The following is a 22,682-nucleotide window of genomic DNA, read 5'->3' as shown; positions in this document are numbered from 1 at the left end:
TAAGCTTGAGAGCAATAAGAATCCTTTTGTGAAAAAGGCATATGTCCACTATTTTTATTTCAAAAAAATGCATATTCGTGCCTTATTTTGGAAAATATTCTTTTATTTTTTCATTCATACTCCTACTACATAAATAATTATTCTTAGATTCATTTGTTCTTTGGATTTTCCTTTATTCCTACAACAGGTTTCCAAATATCAATGATACGAGTGACACTGCTAACTCAGAGTCTCCTTTTGATCAGGATATATGCCCAATGGAACCTCAGGATTTTGAAGATAGTCGAGATTACAACCTATCTCCTGATTTGTTAAGGATGAGAGAACAAGATGAAAAAAAAATCCTACCTTACAAAGAGTCAGTAGAAATTGTGAGATTAGGAGACAAACAAGAAAAGAAAGAGGTGAAGATCGAGGCTTGCATCACTGCAGAGATAAAGTGAGACATCATTGAATTACTCCAAGAATTCAAAGATGTTTTCTCATGGTCATATCAAGACATGCTTGGGATAAATACTGATATTGTAGTACATCAGCTCCCCATAAAGGAAGAATGCAAACTAGTTCAATAGAAACTCTGAAGGATGAGGCCTGATGTCCTGTTGAAAATAAAAAAAAAATGTCAAGAAACAATTCGATGCTGGTTTCCTACAAGTCGTTAAATACTTGAAATGGGTAGCCAATATAGTCCTCGTCCCTAAGAAAGATGGGAAAATACGAATATGTGTAGACTAAAGGGATTTAAACAAAGCCAGCCTGAAAGATAATTTTTTGTTGCCTCATATCAATACCTTAGTGACAACACCATAGGTTATTCACTGTTCTCCTTCATGGACTATTTCTCTGGATACAACCAGATAAAGATGCATCATGAAAACATGGAAAATACTACATTCGTAACCATGTAGGGAACATTTTTCTATAAAGTAATGCTATTCAGATTGAAAAATAAGGGAGCAACGTATCAAAGAGTCATGGTAACTTTGTGTCATGATATGATGTACAAAAAAATCGAGGTTTATGTTGATGACATGATCGTAAAATCTGAAACAGAAAAATAGCATATACAAGTCCTAAGAAAATTGTTCTTGAGGTTAAGAAAATTCCCACTAAAGCTCAATCTAGCAAAATGTACCTTCGAAGCTAAGTTGGTAAAATTTCTAGGATTCATAGTTAGCAAAAAGAGAATCGAGATCGACTCAAATAAAGTCAAGGCTATACATAAGTTGCCTCCGTCACACACTCAAAAACAAGTCCGGCATTTCTTAGGGAGATTAAACTACATTGCTCGATTCATTTCAAAACTAATCGAGAAATGCAACCCCATATTCCATCTCCTTAATAAACATAATCCAGGTGTATGGGATGAGGAATGCCAAAATGATTTTGATGAGGTCAAACATTACCTGTCTAATATCCCAGTGCTGATGCACCTAGTCCAGATAAGCCACTGATACTATACTGGGCAGTGTGTGGGAATTCTATGGGATGCGTACTTGGCCAACACAATGAGTCAAGAAGGAAAGCAAGAGCGATATACTACCTCAATAAGAAATTCACTGATTGTGAGACAATATGCTCGCCAATTAAGAAATTGTGTTGCGCATTAATCTGGACAACCCAAAGACTAAGACAGTACATGTTGTACCATACAACTTGGCTCATTTCAAGAATGAACCCTCTAAAGTACATGATAGAGTCGACTGCTTTAAATGGAAGAATGACCCGGTGGCAATTTCTGCTATCTGAATTTGATATAATTTATGTGAGCCAAAAAGAGGTAAAAGGGAGTACAATAGCAGATTTTCTAGCTACTAGAACTCTATAAAATTATGAGCCTTTGAATTTCGATTTCCCAAACGAGGATTTGATGTATGTTGCAACCACGAAATAAGATGCTCAAGAAAGACATAATTGAAAACTAAATTTTGATAGAGCCTCAAAAGCTATAGGTAATAGAATCGAGACAGTCCTAGTATCTCCAAACAGAGATCATTATCCCTTTACTAGTAAATTGGATTTTGGTTACACGAACAATATGGCAGAATACGAATCATGCGTCATGGGTATTCGTACAACCATAGAACACAAGATCAAAGTACTAGAGGTATATAGGGACTTTGCATTAGTGATCTATCAACTCAAAGGTGAATGAGAGACAAGAGATCCCAAGTTGATCAAGTATAGAAGGCTGGTATTGGAGTTAATTAAAGAGTTTGATGACATCACCTTCTGTTACCTCCCGCGAGATGAAAATCAGATTGCTGACGCTCTGGTTACCTTAGCTTCCTTGATCAAAGTGAACAAACAAGAGGATGTAAAACCTATCTAGATGAATATTTATAAGGCTCCGGCTCATTGTTACAATATCAAGGAAAAAGAAAAGGATGATCACCCTTGGTACCACGATATACTGTAATATGTGAAGAGTTGTAACACCCAAAAATTTTAATTTTTGATTTCGTGTATGTGTGACACACAATTAAGTATCTGCTTCAGTGGTTAAGTATTCTGGGTGTGTGTGTGAGGTCCCAAGTTCAAGCCTTACTTGGGCAAATTTTGGTATTTTTATAAATAAAGTCTTAACCTTGTGCAAAGGGTTTAAGTTTAATTGTTGGTAAGTTTATATAAGAATGAGCCTATTGGTTTGGTGGTTAAGTGGAGTGTTGGAGTGTTGGAGGTCCTGTGTTCAATTCTCTGTGATGGTGTGAAGACAGTATTTTTGTTCCAATTTCGACTAAGAGTTGTGTTGGGGCAAAATTCTGAGTAGTTATGTTTTAGTGGGTTAATATGGAGTGATTTTAGGAGATAATTGGGGAGAGGTTATCAGAAAATAATCTGATTACCTTTTTGTTACAAAATAATAATAATAATAGAGTATCAGTTTTCTCTCCAATTCCCCAAACTTTTTTTGACATTTTCTTCTTCTTCTTCTTTTTTTTCTCCTGTGTCGATTCTTTCCCCTAGTTGCTGCTGAAATTTCCATTATTTTTTTCCCTTTCCATTTCTTTCTTTTTTTTTTCCAATTGATTTGGTTGTTCATTTTTGGTTCGCGTGCTCGATAAGTAACGGTTTTTTCTATTGTTAATCATTCTTAGTTAATCTCTAAAAGGGGTATTCCTTTTTGGTGTTTAGGAGTTAATCAAGGGGTTGGTCGTTTTGAATCGATGCTGTGATTGTGCGAAGTTATGGTTACTCAAGCGAGGTAAGGGTTTTGTTAGGCTTTTAGTCGAGTTCCTTCTGAAATTGGTTGATTAAAAATGAATTACGTGATTAATCTGGAAATATGTTGGTCGATTTTTAGGTTCTAGAGGCTTAAGAGTGCTTACACATCAGAAATGATACCAGGTGCGTACTCAAAACGTAGAAAACAAGATTCAGCGAAAAGCTGGAATTGCTTGCTATCGAGAAATAAGAGAAATAAGAGAAAATGGTGCAAAAAAAATTGTAGAGAAAGGAAATAAGGGTGTTATAAACTTGGAAATCAACATTTTGCACTAAAATAGTTTTGGATAGCAGCAGTAGTCTAACTTTGAAAAATGATCAAAAGTAGTGAAAATTGAGTTAGAGGTTGAATGAAATATGAAATTAAATTTTATTGATCTACTTTTTTATGGAAGAAACAGTGTAAGCAATGGGATTGTAAATTATGAGATATAATAAATTTTGTGAGACAAGGTCAGAATGGTTTTGGGTTCCCCTATTCTGACTTTGAAAAATCATCAAAAATTATAAAAAATTAATTAGGGGCTTAAATTTATATGTTTAAATCCTTAATAAGTCTATTTTCAAGAGAAACAAATAAAAACACCATTTAAATTTGGTACTAAGAGATAAATAATTTTTAGTAAGGAAAGGTTGAAGCTATCAAATAGTAGAATAGGGATAAATTTGAAGATTTTACTATACTTATTTGATAAACTATAAATTCTGAAAATTTTATGGTAGAAAGCTATTTGAGTCTAGTTTCAAAAACATTAAGCGGATCTTAATTTGGAATTTTTTATCTCAAGATATAAATAATTTAGTGACAATGACTCAAGTAGACAACTTTGAATGAACATATAAGTAAATAGTGAAACATATATGAATATTTAGCTAGCATGAGTTACATTAAAAATGGATCACACGGCCAAGACCAATTTGGGCCAAGTAGGCCACATGGGTGTGTGGGCCTACATGGGCAGATCACATGGGCGTGTGAGCCCATTTTTACCAAAATATTTCTAAGGTTGCATGGGTCGCCCAAGTCAACTGTGAACCTACTGTAAGGTCTGTAAGTGCTACTTAGATCTCTAAATGTGTGAAATTGGCTGAATGATATCTGTACTGAGCATGTTAATATCTGAACTGAATATATGTACTGAAATTGCATAATAGCATATCATCTATTTATGTTGCGTTGCATTGGGTTGGGGGTTGTTATTCGGAGGAAGTGTACTGAAAGACTTTAAGCCTAATTTACTAGCAGCTCAGCTACAAACTATTGTTTTGTGCCGCATTTGGTACTATTTGGAGTGTAGGGATGGGTGGGTTGATTATATCTCCACATGGAGTGTAGGGTTGGACGGAGATAGTGTGTAGAGGCTGGATAGGTAGGATTTTGCTACTGCATAACTGTTACTACTATTGATACTGTGATGAGCTAAGGCCCTACTGCATTTTTGACACTGTATTGAGATGGGCTATGACCCAAACTGTCACTGATACTGAAAAGGGCTTAGGCACAAGACTATTCAACTGTGCATTGTGAATACTGATTATTTGTTTGTTTCTGCGGGATTATACACTGAGTTTACGTAAACTCACCCTTTTTGTTTAATGTGCACAGGTAATCCCTAAACTTAGACAGATCGGTGCGACGGAGAACTTAGCGGTGACCACAATAATTTTTAGACTTCATATTTTTCAATATACGATTTATAATTTGATTATTATTGATTATTTGGGTTGTAATTTAAGGACCCTCTGGGACTTTGGTTTTAAAATTGGGCTTTTATTTATTTATTTATTTATTTTACTTTATGGATTTATACGTGCTAGTCGTAGGAAATTCAATTTTCAAAAAGTTAAAGTATTTTCTAAATGCATGATCATTTAGACTGTTTTGTTAAAGCTTCCGCAACGAGGGATATTTGAAAACAAATGTTTTAAATGAATAAAGACGACTTCCTAAGTTCTAACAAAGGTTTACTAAAGATAATAACATGGAATGTTTTCATCGTAACAATGAGGTTTGAAAAACAGTATCGTGTTACATTGACAGATATGGCCATAATGTCTAGGTCGGGTTTGAGGTGTTACAAGAATAGTGAATACCCTGATCAGACAATTGAAAATGGTAAAAGGACACTAAGGAGACTAGCCAATGACTATGTCTTAGATGGGGAGATCCTATATAAAAGAAGAAAGGATCAAGTGCTACTAAGATGTGTGGATGTCGTTAAGGCTAAGAAAATCTTGGAAGAAGTCCATTAGGGTATTTGCGGAACACATGTTAATGGTTTTACAATGGCCAGGTAAATCATGAGTTTGGATATTATTGGTCCACCATGGAAGGAGATTGTATCAGTTATGCCAAGAGATGTCATAAGTGCAAATTTATTGAGACAAAATTCATGTGCCTTATTCACCTCTTCATGTTATGACTTCTCCATGTCCTTTCTCTATGTGGGGCATGGATGTCATTGGGCCGATCTCACCAAAAGCTTCCAATGGGCATCGATTCATATTTGTGGTAATCGATTATTTCACCAATTGGGTAGAGGCCGCTTCATATGCCAATGTCACAAAGTCAACAGTTAGTAAACTCTTGAAGAAAGAGATAATATGTCGATATGGAATGCCAGAAAGGATTATATCTGACAATGCACTGAATTTGAACAAAAGCACAATAGTAGAGGTCTGTAGTCAATTCAGGATAAAAACCACAACTCGTCACCATATTGCCCAAAAATGAATGGTGCAGTGGAGGCAGCCAATAAGAACATTAAGAAGATCATGTGGAAAATACTGAGACTTATAAAGAATGGCATGAAAAGTTACCATTTACCCTTTATGCTTATCGAACGTCTGTCAGAACCTCCATTGGGGCAATGCCTTTCTTATTGGTTTATGGAATAGAGGCGGTTTTTCCATTGAAGTCGAGATTCCTTCTCTTCGAGTTTTGTCAGAGTTGAAGTTAGACGAAGCAGAATGGATCCAATCTCGATATGATTAGTTGAACTTGATTGAAGAGAAGACGTTGAAAGCTATCCACTATGACCAGATGTACCAAAAACGAATGATGCGAGCTTACGATAAAAAGGTTAGCCCTAGAGAATTCCATGAAGGGGACCTGGTATTGAAAATGATCCTACCCATGCAAAAAGACTTTAGAGGCACTACAACAAAACTGACTTTTAGAGGCGTTTTTACAAGCGCCGCAAAAAACGCCGCTATAGATAATCCCGCTAAATTTTGCGGCGTTTATTTAAAAAAACGCTGCTAAAAGTCATGATCTTTAGCGGCGCTTTCTCCACAAACGCCGCTAAAAGCCATGTTCTTTAGCGGCGCTTTTCCCAAAAACGCCGCTAAAAGTCATAAAATTTTAAAAAATATATTATAAAATATTATAAAGTCATGAAAAATATAAAAAATTTAAAATTCATTATCAAAATATTGAGAAGAATAATGTCCATGATATAAATATAAAAATTTTCTATTAAAATTCATTATCAAATTAAAATAAAAATAAAAATATAGAATCAAAACTAAAATAAATAATAAAAATTAGATTAAATATAAATATAAATAAAATATAGCAAGTCTTTTACTAACAGCAAGTCCAAATACAGCATCTTGTTTGCGAACCTAAACAACACTGAAAATGCAAAGGTATTTTATAAAAGACAAATCGCTAAGTTTTGAACTAGGAATTCTAATACCTCAGACAACAATGCAAAGTTTAAACCTTCATAAACTACACTCTCATCAGGACAAGATGCCAATGAACCTACAAACAGAGGGGAAAAAATATTATAGATTTGAATAGTCTGAAAGTATCTAAAGGATTTTTGCACACTACTCCAGTCTGTTAATGCAGAAGTCATTGAAAAGGCTGTGCATAATATGTACCTACAACATACAAAATAATGTAACGTGAAACCCAAATCCGTTAACTACAAAATTGCAGGAAAAGAGAGAACAACTTAATATTTAGGTTAATTTGGTTTTTTTTGTTAACGAAACAAAATTAACCTTCAACATTTTTCAATGGATAATTCTACATATCCAACCAAAATATCAGAACAAATCAAAATCTAGAAGCACCATACAATGATGATATTAATCACCATCAGATGTTAAATTAACACATACTAAAAGTTCAAAACAAATAAATGAAGGTATAAAAACTTAACAGGACTAATCCTAACTAATAACCAAAATAACATTCAAATATCAAATTTTCTTAAAATCTCTTACATTATGGCTGAATTTTTATGGTTAACCAAAAACTGAATTTGGTCATTAATTCAGCTAAAAATAAAAGAATATTAGCAACAAATTATGTAGCAACAAATTATAAATTGAATTTCAGGACCATGTCAAATTTTCCTAGAAAACTTCTAGTGAATAAAAATTTTGAGAAAGCAGTCCAAAAACTCCAACACTCAAATAAACTACATATGAAAACTACATACAAATTTTTTAAGATAAGGATTGATGTATCAGTATCTTAACCTCGCTTTTCTTCAAGTAACCAAGTGACATACACTCAACACCTCAAACAAATTATGAAGGTATAACCTTGTAATGACTTACCTTGATTGCAAAGACCAAAACATGACTCAGCGGTTGTACTACTCGGAAACTCACAAAGGATAGAGGAAGTAATACTTGGTAAGAATGAATTCAAGTGATGAAATGGAACCAAAACACCCTCAACGGCATGCTAATTCCAAAGAATAAATTCAAGACTCTAAAACCCACACGGTACACTAATTCTCTAGTGTGACATAGAACAAGTCAGACTGACTTGCCCAAAGAACAGTTCAATTTTTGAAGAGTTGATAGAACAAAAACATCTATTTTCCCCATTTCAAATGTTTCTTGGCAAATCACATCCATTCCCAGAATAACTTAAGGGATGCATTCGTGTTGCACTAATGAAAAGAAAATAAAACCCTAGTAGACGAACCCTCAGTAAATTATAAATGTTCTTCTTGATCCTTTAATGGAAAGATTACCAAACCAGTTATCGTGTCGTAATGATGAATATAGATATCGATATTACCTGAATAATACAAGCTTGAACAAGTCAGAATCAAAGAACAACCAAACCAAATCAAGTGAATCAGGCAATGCAGATGAAGCATATTCATATATAAGCTATATGTTCAGCTGTAGGCAAGTCCAACTAACTTAGAATGAATGAATTATTAAAAATTAAATTAAAAAAGTATATATAAAATAAAAAAAAAGAGTTTAAATGAACAGTTTGAATTAACAGAAAAGAAAAGCTATGATAATTTTGAAGACTTTTATGCCTAGATAAATTAAGTTGAAAAATTACTACAAAGCATATCCTGTAACAACAAATGCTTCATCCAAAACAGTAAATCAAAATAATAAAGCACCAAACTTGTATACTGCCCCCCCATTATAAGTCACTAAAAGCAAGAAAAACAAAATGACTTAATTCATGGAATTCACGAATGTTAACATCAGACATAAGTTTAAAACTTTGCCTTCGGAAGGATGTTCAAAACCAGAATCCACAATAGATCGAAGCACTCTGGTTTCAGCAGAAAGTCTCGAATCCCGAACTGTGAATTCCAACATACCCCTACACCACATAAAAAGAAATGAAACAAATTAAAATCAAACTGCTTTACACTAAAACTAGCATAAACGGTAATAAATTGCTAACTGTTTTTCCACCATAAACCGGTATATTACGATCCTTAATCACTAATAACTTAAACAAGATTAAGCTTCAGAGAGACTTTTGATTTTTTAGAACTAACATCATATGATATAGACAACATCTTTTACCTATTCATGATTCCTAATCATGAAAGTATAACTCTCCTGCAGATTTATTTAATGGGATTTTTTACTCTCAAGTAATTTGAAGTTGGGAATAAGAGTTGTTAATTTCTTGACTAATACTTTCAAGCTCCAAACTGAGAAACAAGTTCTCTAATTTCTTACTGCAAATTCATGAGAAAAAGATTGTTCATAATTTTATGGCAAGTTCTCTCTAAATTCGTGTTTTCCAGTTTCTTACATTCAAGTTTCTATTTTTAATATCATCATTTATCAAAAGGGCAAATGAAACCACATGAATGCCTTAACAGAACAAAGTAAAATAGAGATGGTCTTTCAAGCATTTAGTAGCATAGTTGCATACATTGATCATTTGGCGGAAGCCCCTGAAATTACATAAACATCGGTATTCCTTGCCTTCAGCTTCTTGACTAATTCTTCAATGCCGGACGAAATCCTAGAGATCAGTAAGAAGAATAATGAACTAGGCTATCAAACATCATATCAAAGAGAAGATTAAAAAGAAAGGCAAACAAGAATAAAAAATCGTTAATTTATTGAGGAGTTGATGCCCTTTAGTAGTCATTTTTAGTAGAGGGCAAAATGCAATTTAGCTCTTAATACAAAAGCCTCCATGATACTTTTATCCAATATTCTTATATTAAATGCAATCATTAACTATTAATATATTGATTCCCAATGCATTGAAGGAAAAATTACTTTATATGGTAACCTTAAAGATTAACTATATCTAAAGAAAGTTAAGATGAATTTACTAACCTCAAGATCAGTAGCACCATCACCAATCATGACTAATGCCTTGTATCCCTTAACCTGGAATTTTTTTTTGGTTAGACTTGGAAAATGAACTTTTAGCCGGCCAATACAAAAAAGCCACAAGACTCACCTTTCTTATTTGTTGAACAGCAGTAACTTTTCCTTCACTCCTCGAAGTGGGCTCATTAACATCGAATCCCAAAAACTCCCTAGAACTTCCAAAGAGCAGCTGATTGGCAAAAATGTTTTCTTGCGGAATTCCAAGGATTGATGCAACATGCTACAAAAATGCTTCTCAATTAACTATTTTTTGGCAGTAGTTGGCCAATGGTTAACCATTGGAAGATTATATTAATATACAATAACATGGCTCTCTCAATAGTAACGAACTTACATGTCAGATAATGACTCTTCTCGATGACAACATTACCCATATCACACTTTCATAATTTTATATCTAATTGGTTTTTTAGAAGTCACCATTTGCTGCATGTGTAATATCTAATGTCAAGTAAGGATTGCCATTTCGTGTTTTCCAGTTTCCTACATTCAAGTTTCCATTTTCAATTTCATCAAAATATTGCAAGTGATTTCAGATCTACATTTATCAGAAGGGCAAATGAAACTACATGAATGCCTTAACAGAATAAAGTAAAACAGAGATGGTCTTTCAAGCATTTAGTAGCATAGTTGCATACATTGATCATTTGGCGGAAACCCTCAGAAATTAGATAAATATCGGTATTCCTTGCCTTCAGCTTCTTGACTAATTCTTCAATACCGGGCGAAATCTTAGAGATTAGTAAGAAGAATAATGAACTAGGCTATCAAACATCATGTCAAAGAGAAGATTAAAAAGAAAGACAAAAAAGAATAAAAAAATATTTAATTCATTGAGGAGTTGATGCCCTTCAGTAGTCATTATAACTTGTATGGGAATTAAGGATTATCAACCACATAAATGCTACCTAGAATATCAAACACATTGAAGAAGATGCCAATAAGCAAGGCTGACAATATTTGAATTGAAGGACTGGAGAAATTTGATAGCCAAGATAACAAACCCTTCCATTATACTTCTTATCAAATTACAATCAACAAGTTAATATGTAAAATTTTGGAGCAATTTTCAAAGTAAGAGACAGAAAAAAAGAGACCTGCAAGTCAAAGTTTCATGCAAATAAAAGTTCTAAAACCTTAAGTCCAAGTACTGCAATGAACATATATTCCATTTTTCAACTAAATCCAATGAAGAAAAAACCCTTAAATCATAAGAAAACACACACACACACACACAGAGAAATACCAATTGGACTGATAGTTGATCCTCTTTCAGTTGAGACCAAAACTGCTGGCCCTTGTACTTCTGGTTACTCATCTTAACAAAACAAAACAAAACAAAAACATACACCTACTCATCCTGTGCCCCAGATATTCTTTAAGAGCTTAGACTATCATTTAATAGAATAAGGAGAAGAATCATTCTACCTTAACATTCGCCAAAGCAATTATATAGTTTTAGATGAACTATTGCTGCCAAAATTGTGCAAATAATAAACTAAGCTCAAAATCAGAATCAAGAGAAAACAAAGGTGTACCAATTTACGAGCTAAAAATAGACAGCAACTATGAAAATATCAGCCACAGAACATGCTTGTTAGATATATCAAAAATCAATAAATACTATCTTTGTGCGGTGATTTTAGAATTAAAAAGAAAATGAGATCAAACATAAAATATTTAAACAAAAAACAGAGATGATGTTGCCTCCATCCGATTCAGACAAATCTAGCTTAGTCAATCAAAAATAAATCTCAAAACCACAAATACCCATAAAGATCTCAATGAACACCAGATCAAAACATGCAGATATATCAAAAGGCAAACAGAAACCTAAAAACCCAGTATGGGATCAAAAGAAAATTTTTATTAAAGAAATCAAATCTAAAGAAAAGGAATAAAAGAAAGGTACCAAATGACTAGAGAGGATGACTTTAGAGCCATGACCCATCAAATACTTGATGGTGGAAACAGCAACACGGATCTTGGTGTCATCAGTTATGTTGAAGTTATCATCCAGTGGAACGTTCAGATCAACTCTAACAAACACTTTCTTTCCCTTCAAACCAGCTTCCTTCAAGTCCCCAGCACTCTTCTTTGTAGCCATGGTAGTAGCACTTCTTCAACAACAACCAAACGTATAAAAAACGTTACACCTAAAAAAAGGATTAGAGAACCGATCTGCAAAATCAATAAGAAAATGGGAGTATTCAAAGTGAGAGCACTTACGAAGATAAGAGAGGCGGATATATCTAGATAGTGAAAAGAAACGAAGGATCGAGAGAAAAAGAGTAATGAGAGAAAAAGAGTAGCTAAATTTTATTTGGGGGATTCAGGGCGAGCGACATAGATGAGAAGAAGAGGGAGTTTGGGAGTGAGCGGGATTTTTTAGGAGTGAGCTGGTAAGCAATAAGCTATAATGGCCTTTTTTTTTTTGTAAAATTATGGCCTTTTGCGGCGTTTTCAAAACAAACGCCACTATTACTCAAATTTTTTGCGGCGTTTTTAGTAAAAACGCCACTATAGCGTAATTTTAATTTTTTTCATTTTAACATATTTTTTATTTTTTCTTTCACAATTTTTGTGCTGAGATTACCATTTTTTGGAATTTTTTAATTTTTAATATTAAACTTTTAACTGAAATATGGATTAAAATATTAAATATTAAATATTTAAGTATTTTATATTTTAATTTTAATTTTAATTTTAATTTTTAATTTTAAATTTTAAATTTTAAATTTTAATTTTTTGAAGATTTTATAATTTTTAAATTATCGTATAAAATACAAAAGGAAACTTTAATGAAATAAAATGAAATCGATAAATTAAAAAATATAAATGACACAGCAAATTTAATTGTTTATCAAAATAACCGAGCCGTTGTAGCAGAAAATGAGGTAGCTAGAATATGATATTCTAGTAAAATAAGATGAACATGGTGAATGTAGTTACTAACCTAAAAGTGAAGTCAGCCTTGTTCAGAGGAATCGACAACCTCGTTGAATTCACCAAATATATTTGGGCACCAGAGGGGACACTCGACGGCTATGCAGCAGATGCACAGGGCGAAGGCGATGGAGGAGATGGGTTGCGATGCACGAGGTGAAGGCAATGGAGGAGATGGGTTGCAATGCACGGGGCGAAGGCGATGGAGGGGATGGGTTGTGATGCACGGGGCGAAGGCGACAAACGAAAATGTTTAAGTTAGAACTTTATTTTGTTTGTAATGAAATGGCGCCGTTCAAATCGAATTTTATCCCTTGTTGTTAATTGTCGTCCATTAAGCCAAATGGTAATGCAATTTGGCGGCATTTTTTAGAAATGCAACTAAATGTTTAATACTATAAACTGAAACTGCATCATTTTAGTTGACTAAAAATAGAATTTACGGCGTTTTCTGGCTAAGCGCCACTAAATTTTTTTCTCCTGTACTGTGCCGTTTGTACAAATTTTAATACATTTTAATGCCTTTTTTTGTTTATCAATTTTTTTAAATCTAATATTTTAAATATGTTTAGATTAAATATTTTTAAATATAAAAGCATTAGTTGGTTGATTGTATAAAATTTTATCATTTAACAAATCTCAAGTTTATCTATTATATATATAAAAGTTTATCTACTTTCTCTTAAATAATTTAAACTATATTCATAATTTTAATATATTAAATTTAATATTATCTCTTTTACAATTATATAATAAAATATTTAATATATAAATTAAAAAATACTAATTAATCTAAACCCTAACCCCTAACCCTTAACCCTTAACCCTTAAACCCTAAACCATAAAACATAAACCCTAAATTTCTACCCCTTAACCTCTAACCCTTACCCCCTATCATCTAAACTTTACACGACTAGAGTTTAGCATTTATTTTTTTAATTTTGAAACGATTAAATAAAAAAATTTCCATTATTCAAAGGGATAAAGTGCAATTTTACCTTTAAAATTTTTAAAATTTTCAAAAAATCGAAATGAAAAATTTTTCATTTTAGAGGGGCAAAGACCCTTTCAACCCCCTACTTATGCCCCAAAATATATATTAATTATAGGGTTTAGGATTTAATTGAATATGATTCACTTGAGATTAACATACTACTCATGGCCATTAAACCTTAAACCATAAAACCCTAAACCATAGACCTTAGACCTTAAATATTAAACCCTAAACCCAAAAATAAATTTAATCAATATTAAGTATTGCTTCCATAATTTATTATGAACATAAGCTTTTACATTAATATCTATGTATATACATATCAACATCCATATGATGTTTTTTGGGGTTTAGGGTTTTAAGGGTTATAGATTAATGTTTAGGGTTTTTTAGGGTTTAAGGATTTTAGGGGTTATAGATTAGTGTTTATGATTTTTTTGGGTTTAGGGTTTTAGGGGTTATATGGCTTTTTGCTGCGTTTTGAGCAAAAACGCCGCTATTGCTCTGTTTTTTAGCGGCGTTTTACCAAAAACACACAGAGAAAATGATTGAGGAATTGCTTTCGGGAAAATCGATTGACTTGAGACAATACCTAAGGAAAAATCCACCTAGACTTTACTTGTTATTTTGGCTCCTAATCGGACTATTTATTCATTCAACTTGTTCCGTAGAGATCCCTAAGTTATGTTATTATCCCTATTCAAGACTAATAACGTCTAATCCTTGATTGAATAACCGAGAATTTTCTCTAATTAACACTCTAGGGTTGCATTAACTCGATCTATGGATCCCTTTATTAGGTTTCACCCTAATCCGGTAAAATCTTGTCACCCTATTTTTAGGCGCGCAATAAACTCCGCTTAATTATGACAAATATACTCTTAGACAGGGTCTATTCCTCCTCTGAATAAGAGCATGTCTTGAATCAGTATCCTAGGATATCAAAACAAGAATTAAGAACACATAATTAAGAACAAGTTAAATATTAATCATACGATTCAGAAAATAATAACAAGATTCGTCTTAGGTTTCATGCCCCTTAGGTATTTAGGGGATTTAGTTCATAACTAAATAAGAGTACATCTCAAAAGTATGAAATTAACAAAACATAAAGAAAACTCTAAAACCCTTGAAGGAATTCTGAGAGAGATCTTTAGTCTTGGAGTAGCTTCGGCTTTTGGGATGGATCGTCTGGTTTCCTTCAAGTAATTCCCGACATGTGGTTTTGTTCTCCAGAAAAGTTCTGGAGGGGAGCCACCATTTCTAAGTCATACTTAGGGTGTTTATATAGGCTTTGGATTGCCTTTCTTCCTCCCTAAGCATCCTTTTCCGTGTAAAATACAACTCTTTGAAAAATGGGCACTCCCGTGTGCCACGGCCGTGTGACGTGATTGCCAGGCCGTGTTCGATCCGTTAAATTGCACACGGCTGTGTGGGTCAATGGCCAGGCCGTGTGAATCGTAAAAGCCTTGGTCGACACCCTCGAACGACACGGGCGTGTGAACAGCCTGTGTGGCAAGGCTTAGGCCTTGTCATCTTCTCGATTTGGTCCATTTTGTCCCTTTTTGGCTCCTTTTGACTCTTGGTGCTCTCTTGAGTACGAAACATGAAATAACCAGATTAAGAGCACCAAAATCCACAAATCTAGTGATAAACATCCATAAATATGCTAAGTATTTGGGGTAAAAATATGTATAATTAGGCGTTTATCAAATACCCCCACACTTAAGCATTTGCTTGTCCTCAAGCAAAACTCTCATTTACTGCTAGAATTCATTCCTCTCAATCACATAATCATTACTGATAATGTTACAAGTTATTCCGTAGAAAATCATACAGTGAGAATTTAACTATAGGGGCATTAAAAGCCTTAAACAATCTAAATCACATGTTTTGATAATAAAATCATAGGTAATCTCATTCCTCTAAGTAATTAACTTTAGTCCTAAATATACATGAGATGACATCCTCACTAAAGATTCACTCAAATCACTCAAAGTGTTTAAGGTTCAAGATTAAGTTCTCGATTGTCTAACATGAGAAGTTATTACCATAGGCTTGCATGAAAATCAAATCTCCACCACTTGTAAATGATATGATACACAAATCAAAAGGTCTTTGCATGGTTGTAACGGGGTTTAGGTTACGGGTATGGATACAAGCTGAAGAGACAAAGGTTAGAATCGAGATAATTTCAATATATTACCCCTCTATCAAAAACTTAATTACTGAATCACAAAAAAATATCTAAAACTATATTACATAAGCTCATGACAACTTTAGTCTGCTGAGAATTACAATAATAATAATGAGTTTTTTTTTTAAGAACAAATCAAGTCAATACAGTGTAGAAATCATACTTCCTGATTCAGTAACAAAAAATGGTGAACATAGTGAGGTAACAATATTAAAAATAATCCCGATAAAAAAAAGGGTAAATTAAGTAAAAGGATTTCAACAGTAATGGGTTAATGGGTTAATGATGAGGGTTAATTAATAAAAAGGGTTAGTAGGCTCAAGGGGGTTTACTAAGGGTTTAATTATGTGTGAAGGCTTTTTATTGAGTAAATGGGTTAAATCCTAAGTGCCTTTATCATCTCAGTATATCAAATCATACGTGTGATCTCGACATGTATAATCGAAGCAAGTTCTAGAATAACAGTTCAATGTTGACACACTTAAACGACAAAAGAAGTGAGCAAGAAAGAAAGCTATATGCTCAAAAGGCTAAAAAATCTCACCAAAAAAATTGGGTCTTTGATGTCAATCCTATATACTTAAGATTTCAAGATAATACCTCAATTTAGGAAAATAATCTAAAAATTTTAGTTCTCAAAATATCAATTTATCATTCTCGATTCTCTAATGTCCTATAATCAAATAATCATGCATAATTCCCATGGTCTAATTCATGACATATCAATAATAATTATAGATCAATCAGAATTCATTCGATCAATTTTATGAGAAAATCACTTAAGCACAAGATCAAATTCAGGGATTTGAGAATAATACAAAAAGTTAGGTATCATGTTCATGTTCACCCCCCCACACTTAAGATGTACATTGCCCTCAATGTACAAAGATAGATTATTCAAAATAAAGAAAATCATAAGAGGGAAGGAGGTGAAACTCCCTGTTATATGGATGTGGAGCTTGATTCTGAGGCTGGAGTGTTTGGGGAAAGTGGTAGCTGCCACTGTTCTTAGCTAGATGAAGAAATTGGGTCATTAAACATGGCACTCATGAGGTATTATTTCCCATTTGTTTCCTCATTCCATAAAATATTCTTAGCAGCTTTGCTTAGAAGTCTGTAGAATTATGAAGAGCTTATTAAGAGTTGGTGTGGAAGAGAGTGTAGTGGGATTACTTGTTAGAGATACCAGAAAAATGAAGAAAGTAAAATTTACTAATATAGATATGTCTTTCAAAAGAAAATAATAAAATTGAAATAAAAATAGAAATAAAAAGAAAAAGAAAAATAAAAAGATAAGAGGATTCAATGACCTTCGTCAGTGAGGCCCTCAGGTGGTGGCGCTGGAGTGGCGATGTAGAAGTGCTGACACAGCTGCTGTATCATGGCCTGCATGTCGTCCATCTGTCTGTCACGTCGCCGATCTCGCTCGTGAATCATCTCGAACTGTGTAGTGCAATACTGCTCGAAGTGAGCGAGTCGGTCGGAATGGTGTGCCAATGAAACAGCCGCATGAACTGGTCGCTCCCTAGGTGGCGTGGTAGAAAGCTCCTCGTGCTGTGGGGGGACATCATCAGGAATGTCCTCTAGATCCTCCTCGTCAATGACATGAGTGAAATGGTACTGAGAAGGATCGGTCCCACGGCGGCGCTCAATCATCCTCATGTGTAAGATAGTCATGATGCCCTATGGAGACATCTGACCTATTAGTGTAAGCGTTTATGAGTGGGCCACGGTGTTGAGAAGGCCGAAGTCTCTGGCAAGGCGCGTCACGTAAGGGCCGATAGAGATTACTCCCTTCCGATGCCGCTCGGTCTGATGGCGAATGGCGAAAGCGATGAAGTATGCCAAGTCAGTCACGTGTGTATTCGCCATGCACCATAAATAGTAGGTGTCGTAGGTGTTGACAACGCCGGTGCTCTCTCTCCTTCCAGTTAAGGTGTGTGCCAATATGGCATGGAGATATCGTAGGGAAGGGGCGAGAGCTGAGGCCTTCGAGCGGCTGGGGTCGTAGGTGGAAGAGAGTGGTGCCAAAACTTTCCAGCACGAGGAATGCGAAATGTGAATATTGTGTAGTAGTGCATTCATGTTCTCCTCCTCCATAAACTCATCGGTGTAATGTTCCAGAGCGGCTCCAAATTCTGGGACACTCATCGCTCGAACTAGACCGCCTAATCGGAAGTGAATGGTGCCTGGGTCGTCATTATTCGTCATCACCACCTGTAAATCGAAAGTAGAGCATAATTTTAAAGTTAGCTCTAAATAAGTGGGCTCGGTAATAGTGAAGAACCGTTCTCATGGGTCTGTGGACAGGAGGGCACGGATGGCATCAGCTAGCTGGACTTGCTCTACGGTAGCCTAGTCGATGCAGCGACCTGTAGTGAGGGGTCGTGCACGTAGTATCTGAAATAGCTCCTCCTATGAAGCTTGCTGAAACTCAAAGAACGGGTGCCGAAATTTGGCTGTAGCATATACCGAGGAAGAACTCGGTCCCTTACGTCTTTTTGAGGATGGGACCACGGCCTTCTTACCTCTCGATGATGACATAATGTATCTGAAAATATATGAGCATTGATATAGTAGTTCCAAGATGTTTTAACATTTACTGATATCAAGCGAGAGGTGAGAAATTTATATGATTATTCAGAAACATGTACTGAGATAAAAAATGCATCATCGGTTATGCAAGAATCCTAGAACTAGTATATGCTATTAGTAATTTAAACAATTCAAATATAGAAAATACTAAAGCAAATTCCTAACTTAATTAGAACAAATTGGTAATATTAATAATATCTTTGTAAGGTATATAGAATACTAATGTAGCAACACAAATTGGAAAAAACAAGGTTGAGAAAGTGAACCAAAAACTACTGTAGGGCAGCGCATGGGCGTGTTGGTGGCAAGCACGGGCGTGTAGCGTGGGTGTACAGCCGTGTGGAGGAAAAATAGAGGGAAAAGAGAGGGGAAAGTGAGGATTGATGCAGGGGGAGTGGATTTGAGGGTGGTTTAGGGGTTGGGGAAGTGAGAATCTGGGGAATGGTGGCCAAAAAAGGGATTAGAGAGTGGGGAAGGGGAGATTTCAGCTAGGGTTTTGAAAGGAAGAAGAAAATGAACACTGATTTGCTTATATAGGGGAAGAGCACACGGCCTAGGGCCACGCCCGTGTACTTTGAAAGTGAGCCCGTGTTTTTTTAATTTTGCAATTTAGGTCGTGCCCGGCTACTATCCCACGTCCGTGTGTCTGGGGCGTATATGGCACACGGCCATATCGCATGACCGTGTCTAGCCTTGTTCACTTCTCCCACGCCTGTGTCGAAGAAACAGAATCGAGCCTTGCCCCTGGCACACCCGTGTTTTTCTATCCCCATGCCCGTGTTCACCTATCAAGTTCAACCACGGCCATGTCGCACGGCTGTGGGGATTTATCGCATCCCGTGTTTTGGGGAAATCATGTCCTGCTTTCACACGACCGTATCGCATAGCGTGTCTCTTCCCCTATTTGGCCATGGCTTTAGGCACGCCCGTGTGCCTGGCCGTGTGTGCTGAAAAACTTTGCAATTCAAAGATAAATCCAATTATTTATAGTGTTAGAAGTAAAAAAATAAAAAATAAAGAAATCAAAATATGTTAGTGTTCGGGTTGCCTCCCGAGAAGCACTTATTTATAGTCTAAGCTCGACTTACCTCTCTAGTGAATGGTCAGGGTGGTTTGAGGAGTTTATACTCCTCATTCCTGTTATCAATCTCATCAAAATAGGGTTTTAATCGGGTGTTGTTTACCTTAAAGGTGCCAAACTTGGGGTGACTCACCTCCACCGTACCGAATGGAAAAATACTGAGTACCGTAAGAGAGATTTCCTCATTCGGTATGGTAGTGACAATATGAGGATCTGCGGCATCTAGTAAGACTTTATCGCCAACCTTAAGTTGATTAGGAGAGGTATCGGGCTTGTTTAGATGTAGTTTTAGTTTATCATATGTTCTCAGTTTGTGTTCTCCCCATTCGTCGAGCTCCTTTATCCGTAGCCTTCGTTCTTCATGAATGTGTCCTCTATCATCCTTGGAACATGGCTCGTGAACTTCTTTGAAGTTTAATTTCTGCAAAGTTATATTGTCAGTTTTATTAGATTGGTGTGGACTATTACCTTTAATGTTCGATGTGATACCAGAATTACGAGCTTGAAGGGTGATCGTTTCGTCTCCCACATGAAGTGTAAGCTCACCTGTGCCAACATCAATAATTGTTTTAGCAGTTGCTAAAAAGGGCCTCCCTAAAATCAAAGGAGTGTTATTATCCTCTTCTATGTCTAGAACAACGAAATCAATGGGAAATATGAACTTATCTACTTTCACGAGTACATCTTCAATAATACCCCTAGTGAATCTTATAGTTTTATCTGCCAATTGAATGCTCATCCTAGTTTGTTTAGGTTTCGCAAGACCTAGTTGCTTAAACATTTTGTATGGCATGACATTAATACTAGCCCCTAAATCAGCTAATGCATGACGTATATCAAAACTACCAATTAAGCAAGGAATTGTAAAACTCCTTGGATCTTTCAATTTGTGGGGTAGCTTATTCTGTAGGATAGCTAAGCAGACTGTATTTAGCTCCACATGCGATGCTTCGTCCAACTTCCGTTTATTTACTAAAAGCTCTTTTAAAAATTTCATTGCATTTGGCATCTGCGACAAAGCTTCAATAAACGGTAAGTTAATATGTAATTTTTTTCAAAAGTTTGAGAAATTTACCGAATTGTTCGTCTGAGCGGTCTTTCCTTGTCGCGTTAGGGTATGGCACACAAGGTTTATATTCGATATTCACCGGTTTGTTTGTATTTTGACCTACCTCATCTCTCCCTTTGCTTACCACAGTTTCTTGCCTCGGTTCCAGTTCAGGCTCAATGACTCATTCGTCATCTTGAGTATTAATTGCATTGAGTTGTTCCCTTGGGTTAGGTTCAGTATTACTTGGCAAACTATCTTGTGGTCGTTCAGAGATCAGTTTGGAAAGCTGGCCTATTTGAGTTTCGAGTCCTTGGATCGATGCTTGTTGATTTTTAAGTGCTGTCTCGGTATTTTGGAAATGGGTTTTTGACATTGATATGAATTTTAAGAGCCTCTCCTTAAGGTTCGGTTTCTTCTCTTGTTGATAAGGTGGCTGTTGAAAACCCTGAGGATTTTATGGCTTTTGATTTCCTTGACCACTCCAGGAGAAATTTGAGTGGTTCCTCCAACCTGTATTATAAGTATTACTGTATGGGTTATTTTGAGATCTAAAGTTATTATTACCCATATAGTTGACTTGTTCCTCTTCGGTTGTGGGATTGAAGGATTGATATTCTATATGCACACCTCCTCCACTTGAGTTACACCTCATTACTGGATGTATCTGCGTAAAACCAAGAAAACTATTAATCTTTTTATTGAGAAGTTCTACCTGATTTGACAGCATAGTAACTGAGTCGATGTTATAAATGCCGACTATTTTTGTTGGCTTAATCCTTATGACTTGCCACTCATAGTTATTCAGTGACATTTCTTCAATAAATTCATAAGCCTTTTCATAAGCTGCGTCAACCATTTGCCGAGTCGAAGGATTCAGACCATTGTGGAATGTTTGTACTTGAAGCCAAAGCGGTAACCCATGGTGAGGGCACCTTCTCAGTAAGTATTGTATCTCTCCCATGCATTTTAAAGTGTTTCTAAATCCATCTGCACAAAAGAAGAGATATCATTACGTAATTTAGCTGTTTTAGCCGGCAAAAAATATTTTAGTAAAAATTTCTCGATTATTTGTTCCCAAGTAGTGATAGACCTTCGTGGTAACAAGTTCAACCACTGTTTAGCTTTGTTTCTCAGTGAAAAGGGAAATAACCGAAGACGAATGGCATAATTAGAAATGCCATTGATTTTGAATGTATCGCAAAATTCCAAGAAATTTGCTAAGTGAGCGTTGGGATCTTCATCCTGCAAACCATCAAACTGAACAAACTGCTGTATCATCTGAATAGTGTTAGGTTTTAATTCAAAAGTATTTGCAGCTACAGCAGGTCTAACTATACTAGATTTAGTTCCTGTTAAAGAAGGTTTAGCATAATCATACATAGTGCATGGAGCAGGATTTTGATTAGCCGTAATTGCAGGAGGTAGCTGATTGCCTTGGTTTTTAGCCATCTCTTTGGTTGGCGGTTGAGTATCGTCTTCTTGCTCGTTCTCCGTGTATCGTAAGATGCACCTTATCTCTCTTTGATTTCTACGAACTGTATGATCGATTTCATCGTCAAAAAGTAATGGTCCCGACGGGTTTCTTCTAGTCATAAACTATAAAAACCTGCAAAGAGAAAGAATAAGTAAATTAATAGATAATAATAAAAATAAAATTAAATTGCAAGAAAATTAAATGGCTAAAGTAATAAAAATTTAGCGTTCCTAATATTTTAGTTCCCCAGCAACGGCGCCAAAAACTTGATTGCGTAATTCGTAACAAGTAATAAAGATTTATAATGAAGATCAGACTTAGACTAACTATTATCACGACGAAAAGGCAAGCGCACTTATCGAACAATAGTATAGTAATGGCAAGACTGGGATATCGTACCCAAGGGAACAAAAAGTACTAGTAATAACTATCTTTTTATTATCTAGCCTAAGAATAAAAGAGTTTGTTTTAATTTAA

At 35.2% G+C, this 22,682-nt stretch overlaps 2 protein-coding genes and 1 non-coding gene across 4 annotated transcripts; 1 reads left to right on the top strand and 2 right to left on the bottom strand.

Annotated features, from left to right (window-relative positions):
• Window positions 1-9,095: 9,095 nt before the first annotated feature.
• LOC128279321 (phosphoserine phosphatase, chloroplastic-like) lies at window positions 9,096-10,879 on the bottom strand. The gene is made up of 5 exons (XM_053029364.1): window positions 10,790-10,879; window positions 10,506-10,631; window positions 9,938-10,087; window positions 9,811-9,864; window positions 9,096-9,487 (listed from the first exon to the last, which is right to left on the bottom strand). Exons 1-5 carry the CDS (start codon window positions 10,877-10,879, stop codon window positions 9,470-9,472), a joined length of 438 nt encoding a protein of 145 aa, XP_052885324.1. The 3' UTR covers window positions 9,096-9,469.
• LOC108478541 (phosphoglycerate kinase, cytosolic-like) lies at window positions 9,954-12,242 on the bottom strand. Of its 2 annotated transcripts, none has more exons than XM_053030038.1 (3): window positions 12,097-12,242; window positions 11,780-11,987; window positions 9,954-11,185 (listed from the first exon to the last, which is right to left on the bottom strand). In XM_053030038.1, exons 2-3 carry the CDS (start codon window positions 11,972-11,974, stop codon window positions 10,997-10,999), a joined length of 384 nt encoding a protein of 127 aa, XP_052885998.1. In that variant the 5' UTR covers window positions 11,975-11,987; window positions 12,097-12,242; the 3' UTR covers window positions 9,954-10,996. The 2 variants fall into 2 exon arrangements, with proteins under 2 accessions (XP_052885998.1, XP_052885997.1); XM_053030037.1 differs by having other exon boundaries at window positions 9,958-11,185; window positions 11,780-11,984.
• Window positions 12,243-21,645: 9,403 nt separating this feature from the next.
• On the top strand, window positions 21,646-21,751 carry LOC128294573 (small nucleolar RNA R71). Its single transcript, XR_008284882.1, has one exon. It is a non-coding gene; the product is annotated as a small nucleolar RNA R71 (small nucleolar RNA).
• The last annotated feature ends 931 nt before the right edge of the window (window positions 21,752-22,682 follow it).

The sequence above is a fragment of the Gossypium arboreum genome, chromosome 6 (genome assembly GCF_025698485.1).
Source record: "Gossypium arboreum isolate Shixiya-1 chromosome 6, ASM2569848v2, whole genome shotgun sequence".
Taxonomy (NCBI): domain Eukaryota; kingdom Viridiplantae; phylum Streptophyta; class Magnoliopsida; order Malvales; family Malvaceae; genus Gossypium; species Gossypium arboreum.
Note: the sequence above shows the minus strand (reverse complement) of the source record. Positions and strands in the feature narration are given on the sequence as shown.

Bases quoted from the DNA above. Each gene is read 5' to 3' on its own strand.
- LOC108478541 (XM_053030038.1), bottom strand. From the start codon at position 11,974: ATGGCTACAAAGAAGAGTGCTGGGGACTTGAAGGAAGCTGGTTTGAAG. The intron at 11,186-11,779 runs GTACCTTTCTTT...TGTTTTGTTAAG, and splicing joins TCATCCTCTCTAGTCATTTG to ATGAGTAACCAGAAGTACAA.
- LOC128279321 (XM_053029364.1), bottom strand. From the start codon at position 10,879: ATGGAAGGGTTTGTTATCTTGGCTATCAAATTTCTCCAGTCCTTCAAT. The intron at 10,088-10,505 runs GTATGCAACTAT...GCATTTTTGTAG, and splicing joins GTTTCCGCCAAATGATCAAT to CATGTTGCATCAATCCTTGG. The intron at 9,865-9,937 runs GTGAGTCTTGTG...AAAAAATTCCAG, and splicing joins CTGTTCAACAAATAAGAAAG to GTTAAGGGATACAAGGCATT.